This window comes from Callospermophilus lateralis, chromosome 13 (assembly GCF_048772815.1).
Source record: "Callospermophilus lateralis isolate mCalLat2 chromosome 13, mCalLat2.hap1, whole genome shotgun sequence".
NCBI classification, from domain to species: domain Eukaryota; kingdom Metazoa; phylum Chordata; class Mammalia; order Rodentia; family Sciuridae; genus Callospermophilus; species Callospermophilus lateralis.
Window position 1 is genome coordinate 104,302,898 of NC_135317.1, and position 6,984 is coordinate 104,309,881.

A 6,984-nucleotide genomic window follows, 5' to 3' on the forward strand; every position below is an offset into this window, starting at 1 on the left:
CCTTGGACCAGTCTCTTGGCTTCTCTGTATCCCAATGCAGCTCCAGGATGTTAGCAACAATTAAGCCAGGGGGAAGTTTCCCGCACAGTCAGGGCCTCTGTCAGAAGCCGCTTAAGCCCACGTAGACTACAGACAACAAAAATCACCAACATGCTACTAACCAACCCTCTAGACGTGTTAAAAGTTGCTTCTCATTTATGAAATTCACTACAGTTAGTGTCAATCCCTCTGTCTTGTTCTTCTGCCTCCTAAATAACACATTCTGTTTTCAGGTTTGTATTTAGAACATTTTTCCCTGATGTTTGTCTTCAATTTATTCCATCATTTGAACTAACTGCCTTGTTCCTCACAAAGACAGTAGAGTCCACCGCCCTTAAATCTTGGTGCCTTGAGGTGCTTATAAAGTAGTGCATCCACCCCACTCTCAATCTCCACTGCATCTAGTGATAGAGAAGAAAAATTAAAAGAAACCTGTTTTTGCAGTGCTGGGCACTGAACGCAGGGCCCCGAGCCTACAAGGCAAGTGCTCTACCCCTGAGCCACATTATATTTTTAATCTCTCCAGTCTCTCTTCCTTCTTGCTACTCTTTTCTGAGGCCCTTTTCAACATATAGTATCTCTTTGTGATAAAGTGACAGTCTCAGTTCAATGGCGCTTTGTCAAGGCAGACACTGAAACACAGATCACCACCTCCCTGCTCTGACATTGATACTTCAGTACGGGTAGCCTTGAGCCAAAATGATGCCAGCTGCCAAATGACACTGGAAACTCATGTTGTCTACTATCTTCTTATATCCTATTCAATTTCAGAACTGTAGTTTTCAGGGTTTTTTGTTTTATAAAAAAAAAAAAAAAAAAAAAAAAAAACAACGATATGCTGTCGATTTTTATCCTGGTTAATTTGCAGCAAACTCCAGTCTTCATCTTACACATCCACGTCCCTCTGAAAGCTGTGGCCTCACACCTCTGTCCTGTGGGTTCTTCATACAGACGTCAGCTTCCCTGGCTGCATCCTTCCTTGTGGTCTTACCCGCACACTTACATGAACACGTGTTCACAGCGGCTACATGCCCCTACTTCAAGAGTTCCAATAAGAGCCACGTCCAAGACGAAATCCCAGCTCAGTCACTTACAGGCCATGTGATCCTGGGCAAATGACACATCTGAGTTTACCACCCTACTGGCATGGGAATGTACAGAAGTCAGGAATGGCAGAGAGGGACCATGGGAAACAGAACCTACGCCCACCATCCAGGAAGGGTGGGCTATGATGGCCCCCTGCTTCCCTCCACTACATAGAGGTGTGTTTGATGTAGCATAATCTTTTATGATTTAAAAAAAAAATTAATGCTGATAGTGTAAGAAATTGCAAAGCAGACTTAGGGAAATGGCAAAATTTTGAGTATATGGAAACTTAAATTGGATCATTCTATCCATTACATTAGTTTGGGGGCTCTCTTAGCTTTGATAAGAGAAGGGGGGAAATGTCTTTCTAGCCGCTGGCAGTCCTCTTACAATTATGATCTTAATTAGGTTTAAGTAAAACCTCATAATTTAACTCTACTTATTCGCCCTGGCAAAAGGAAGGAAAGAAAGAAAACCACCAACATACCGCTACAGACTGGATGTGGTTTGTGCCTTGAGGCTCATGTCCTGGAAGCGGGGTCCTCAGTGTGGCAATGCTAAGAGGCCGTGGGATCTTTAAGAGGTGGGACCTAGTAGGAGCTGGGTAGGGTCATCTGAGGCTCTGCCCCTAAAAGAAATTGATATCGTTCTCATGGGACCTTAGTTACTTCTCTGGAGTGTTATGAAAAGAAGAACAAGGCTGGTGCCCCTTCTCTCTCTGGCTTCCTGTTCTTGTCGTATGATCTCTCTCTCACATGCTGCCACCATGATGCTATCTGCCATGAGGCTCTCAACAACTATAGAATGTTGCTTGAAAATGTGGTCTCTAAAACTGTGAGCTAAATACAATAATCAGCCTCCAGTATTTTGTTATAGTAATGGAAAACAGGAATATACGCGCATGCATGCATGCACATGCACGCACACACACACAATGTATGTTCCAGTAACAGAGAACTCAGTAACCTACGTGATAACAGATAACAAGTTCCATTTCTGAGGTTCTGTAAAGCTGCTTGCTCAAGTTCATTCTTAAAGAAGTCAGTGGATTTTTTGATATTAATCAGAAGTAAATTCCAAAACAGAGATATCCTATCCAATGCAGTTCACCTAGTTGTACTGCTTTACAGACATTGAGAAAATAATTAAGCCGATTATGCTAATTAAATTCTACCAACGGTGAATTTGTGATAACCTAAAAATAAATTATATAATGTTTATTCCACAGAAATATCTTCCTAGTTTCATGTTCTGCCAATTCATTGTTGGGTGAAGAATAGTTTGTATTTTTGATACTTCATTCAGTAGACCCTTGGGAATTACAAAGCATGATTTTCAATAATTATCACACTTTAATTGTTAGCATCCATTAAAGTAATAACACTTGGAAACTATATACTGAAAAAAGTCACTAATTTTAGATGTTTCTATAGTTCAACAAAATCCCTCTCAGTACAAACCTATTTCTGAAATAAGAAGTTTCACTGATAGGAATATTTCTGTGCCTAATTTCATTTGCAATTAGAGGACTCTTACCTACTCAATTTTTAAATACTTTCTTGAAACCAAAGGATTTAAGACTATACATGACTTGCAGATTCTCAAAAATTATCTGAGCATGAGCAACAGCAGCATCAAATGGCTCACTTTAAGGTTCTTCCTCTAAACAACCTTAATTTGATAATTGACATGCATTTGAACATCTGCACATTGAAAACTTCCCATCAGTATAATCCTTGTTTAAAAATCTTTCATTTGGTCCCCATTAACCTTAAAGCCATATCAGTTTGTGCAGAATTGAAAGTTTACTTACCAATCAGGCTAGAATAATATGGAAACTTCTACCTATGTAATCATTGAAGAACTAATGTTTCTTGCAAATATATCATTACAACTTTTTTCACATTAGCAACTGGTTCAGTTTCCACATAGCCTTTCTAACAATAAGTTATGTGAACTATAAACAGATAGCTAAATAAACAGTCCAATCACATTATAAAACTCTCTTCAGGAACATCTAATAGAGTCAAGAAAAATACTCATCTTTAGTGATTCTGCCTAAAGGGTCACCTCAAATTGTCTGCAAAATGAGTCAAGGTGGACATACATAAATAAATACAAACAGAATTATTACTAGAGCAGTGTCTGTTTTATACAGGCACCAAGAAAGAGTGGATCCAGGAGTTCAGCCCCTCACATGAATTCTCAACCCACTGTTTTCTGTGTTAACCATGACTAAGTTCTCAAACTCCCTACACTTTCATTTTCTTTTCAGTAAAATGCAACTGTAGGAGTAACTACATCTCTGTAGTTTTATGAGGGTTAAGTGAGATTATCCATGTAAAGGATTCAGAACAGCCCCTGTCTGTAGCAAACACTCTATAAAGGTTAGTCCTCGTTATCATCATGGCCCTACAAATATATGCATGTGTGTATGTGCAGTACACAGGAGTATCAAGAAAGCAGTTGAATTAACTCAGCTCTTCCAGACACTAACCAGACAATGGGCTGTCAACTAGTGAACCCCCCTGCATTCCAAGCACGGGGCTCAGCTTCTTTCATTAGACTTTAAGCTGCTTCTCACTGCCAGCATATAGCTCATCCAGCACAACCCAAAGAACAATCTGGTTACTCATACTATATCACATTAATATGTAAATTCATCACTTCAGCAAGAAATCACAAACAAGCAGTTCATTCATGACTCATTTTATTCATAACAGTCTCAAACTTGCCACCCAAAAATCAGTTTTTACAGCTACAGTGAAATAAACACATTCACATCCAAATTCATTCCATTGTATCCAAAAAATTAGTATAAACAGAGAGGAAAAGATATGGTTAGTCCACTAAATGTGAATTGTTAGATATTGAGAAGATACATCATTATTTTGAAGAAAACAAGCTGAAATCTTGAGCAAAACAATTTGTACAAGGGATGACCCTGGATTATGACTATATTTAATAACTATACATTTGGTCAGGATCTTAAAATGAGAAGTTACATCTAAAAAAGAGAAGTTGAATTTTTAAAGATAAGGATCTTATATTAATTGCAAAATTTCTGAATAATAAAAAAAATAATGGTTACAATGGAATCTGAATACTATTCTGTCTAGGCTGAATTTCTTATTGAATTGGAGAACTTCATTTTCCCTAAGGTTGGGTTATAATTAGAAACTATATTCCTCAATAATTCAATGACCAAAATCTTTATTAAAGTCAAATGACCTTTCTAATTAAGTTTTCTTTTTAGTCTATAAGCTCTGTTAGGCAGGTGCCACCTCTACATATAATAAAGATTTTATGTATTTGTTAAATTAGCTTTTTCCTCCGCATTCAACCTTTTATTTTTATCATTTTAACAGTAATTATTGGTAAAACTTAAAAATACAACAAATTACTATTGCATTCTGATAAGTGCTCTGATTTTTTAAATATTTATGATGTCCCTATTTTTCATTTTATCATGAAAAATATTTTAAACTTAGATATTTCACTCTTCCTTATCTTTAAATTCTTGTTATAAAAGAATACAGCTAGTGTGGGGAAATGTGCACAATTTTATCATGGCATTAAGACATTGGGATCTGCAAACCTAGACAGTAGAATTGAGATATGTACATAAAATTTAAAGTTCAAAAGCTCTGGCCACAAACAAAGTACTTATAATACATGCTCATCCTAGTAAATATATGAAAGATGCATATAAATGTGGTAATTGAATTTGACATAATTTTAGTCTTTAAAGTATTTGTTCAAGAAACAAGTATAATTGAACAACTCCACGGCTTCACCAAAAATCTAAAATGACGTAGGCAATAATGCTTTACCACTTCTCTCGTTAATCAAAATAAATTCTAAAATCGTGGCAAAGTGATTAGGTTGATACACAAGGACAGCAGCCAATTGTCAGCAAATTTACTTTTCTGTTGGGTTTCTTATCTTTCTAGTTCACATAAAAAGAAAAAAAAATGAAGAGCATCATCTGAGAGAGGGAGCATCACCTGAGAGAAAAGAAGGTGCACTTCATGAATACTAACACCCCAAAGGAGATGTGGTAATAACCAGATCTTCATTTTACACATCATCAAGCAGTAACAAAAAAATTAATAAATAAACATCGACCAACAGGAACCTTCTGAGTTGCAAGTCACTCATGAGCCAAATAAGCAGAATAAAGTCCAACCTCTGGATTGTCCCTCTCCAGCCCACTCTTTTGTGTTACATACGTTGCTACCTGATTACTACTAGAAAACAGATTTCAGCTCTCCCAAGGACCCCAAGGGGCTTTTCTAAGCAAATGTCTGCACTCCTCAGGCCAGGCCATTAAGGTAACTCAATCCCTCATGAATTGCTCAGCGGAAGAAATATTGATTCTGGATTCAAAAATTATTTCGCCTTTTCTGTATTAAGAGTCACGAAAAGCATAACAATTAGGATCCCCAATGTTATCCTGAAGACTGGCAGGACAAATAAGAGCTTAAGGAAGGAACGACGATGCTGGGGGAGGGGGCACAGAGAGTGCGAGAAAGATGCTGGTCAGTTCTGAGATGATGCAGGCATGACATGGCACCTGGACAACACGAGTTGTTGTTGCCTCCGCCCCCAGCAGAGTCTCAGCCTGGAGCCCCGAATCGGTGCACACGCCAGCACACCACCTTGTATTCTTTGACTCCCGGGGAGGGGAATGGTGGGGAAGCGTCTCCGGATAAAGCTTCAACCCAGGGAAGGATTTCTTTCTCCTCGCACCCCGCCTTCCCAGCTAGGGACAGGCGGCGTTCTCTCCAACTGTGGACAGCCGAGAGGACAGGAGAAGCAGGGGGAGAGCCAAAGCATCTCGGGTGGGAGGCTGCGGAAGCCTCAGAGCGCTTCCCAGAGGGTGGCAGCGAGAGCAGGAGGACGCGGAGCCCGGGAAGCGCCGGGGGCACTCTGCACCCAGGCTGCGCCCCGGGCTGGCGCGCCGCGCAGGGGGAGTCGATCCCGGGGCGGACCCCCCCCCCCCGACTCCCAGCGCGAGGACGGGGAGGAAACAGCTTTGTGTGGCAGGATGAAAGGCAGACGGGGCCACCACGCAGGGGGCGGGGACGGAGGATGCCCGGAGCCAGGAACCCCACCCGCCCCTCCGACAGCAAGGTTCTGTCCCCTATTCCGCCACAGCCCCTGGTCCACCCTCTGGCTCCCGCTGCCCGTCGGTGTTCCCACCGCCTCGAGCAGGGTCGCCCCGGCCGTGCCCCCACCCAGCGCCCTGCGCGCTCACCTGCCCACGAAGTTCTCGAGCACCGAGCTCTTGCCTGCGCTCTGGCCGCCCACCACGGCGATCTGCGGCAGCTCCAGCAGGCAGCTCTGTCCCAGCGCCGAGAAGGCGTCCTGCAGTCGGTTCACCAGCGGGATCAGCTCCTCCATCTCCCGGTTCCCCATCTGGCTTGAGCGCCCAGCTGCCCACTGGTCCCTGCTGGCCTCTGCGACCTGGCCTGGAGCCGAGGCACACCGCCCTCGCCGATGTGGCTGCGCTGGGATCGGACGGCTGATGCTGGCGCCGACGCGGGGTCCCGTTGCCCGCCGGCCGGTTCCTGACAGCTAACGGCCCCGCAGCGCGCCTGCGCAGGCGAAAGGGGCGTGGCCCGGCTCGGAGAGACGGCCCCGCCCCGCCCCTCGGCGCTCAGCTCCGTGCTCCCAGTGCGCGCCAGCACTGCCGCCCAGCTGCAGCCAGATGCCACCACCGCTGCCCCCCGCAGCCACGGCCGAGAGGCGAACTTTCAGCACTGGTCGGGAATGGCCCGAAATCCTCAGCCGGCAGCTCAGTTCCTTGTCAAGCAGCTATCGTGACAAAGCCCAGTGGAAGGGCACAACATCCAG

General features: G+C 43.3%; 1 protein-coding gene across 5 annotated transcripts in view; it reads right to left on the bottom strand.

The window, feature by feature from the left end:
• The window catches only part of Dnm3 (dynamin 3), a 429,318-nt gene extending 422,634 nt beyond the window's left edge, over nucleotides 1-6,684 (bottom strand). For all 5 annotated transcript variants that reach the window (XM_076872838.2, XM_076872840.2, XM_076872839.2 and 2 more), the window contains exon 1: nucleotides 6,386-6,684. In XM_076872838.2, coding sequence (XP_076728953.1) covers nucleotides 6,386-6,546 — 161 coding nt within the window. In that variant the 5' untranslated portion in view covers nucleotides 6,547-6,684. The remainder of the gene's footprint in view (nucleotides 1-6,385) is intronic.
• Between the last annotated feature and the right edge of the window lie 300 nt (nucleotides 6,685-6,984).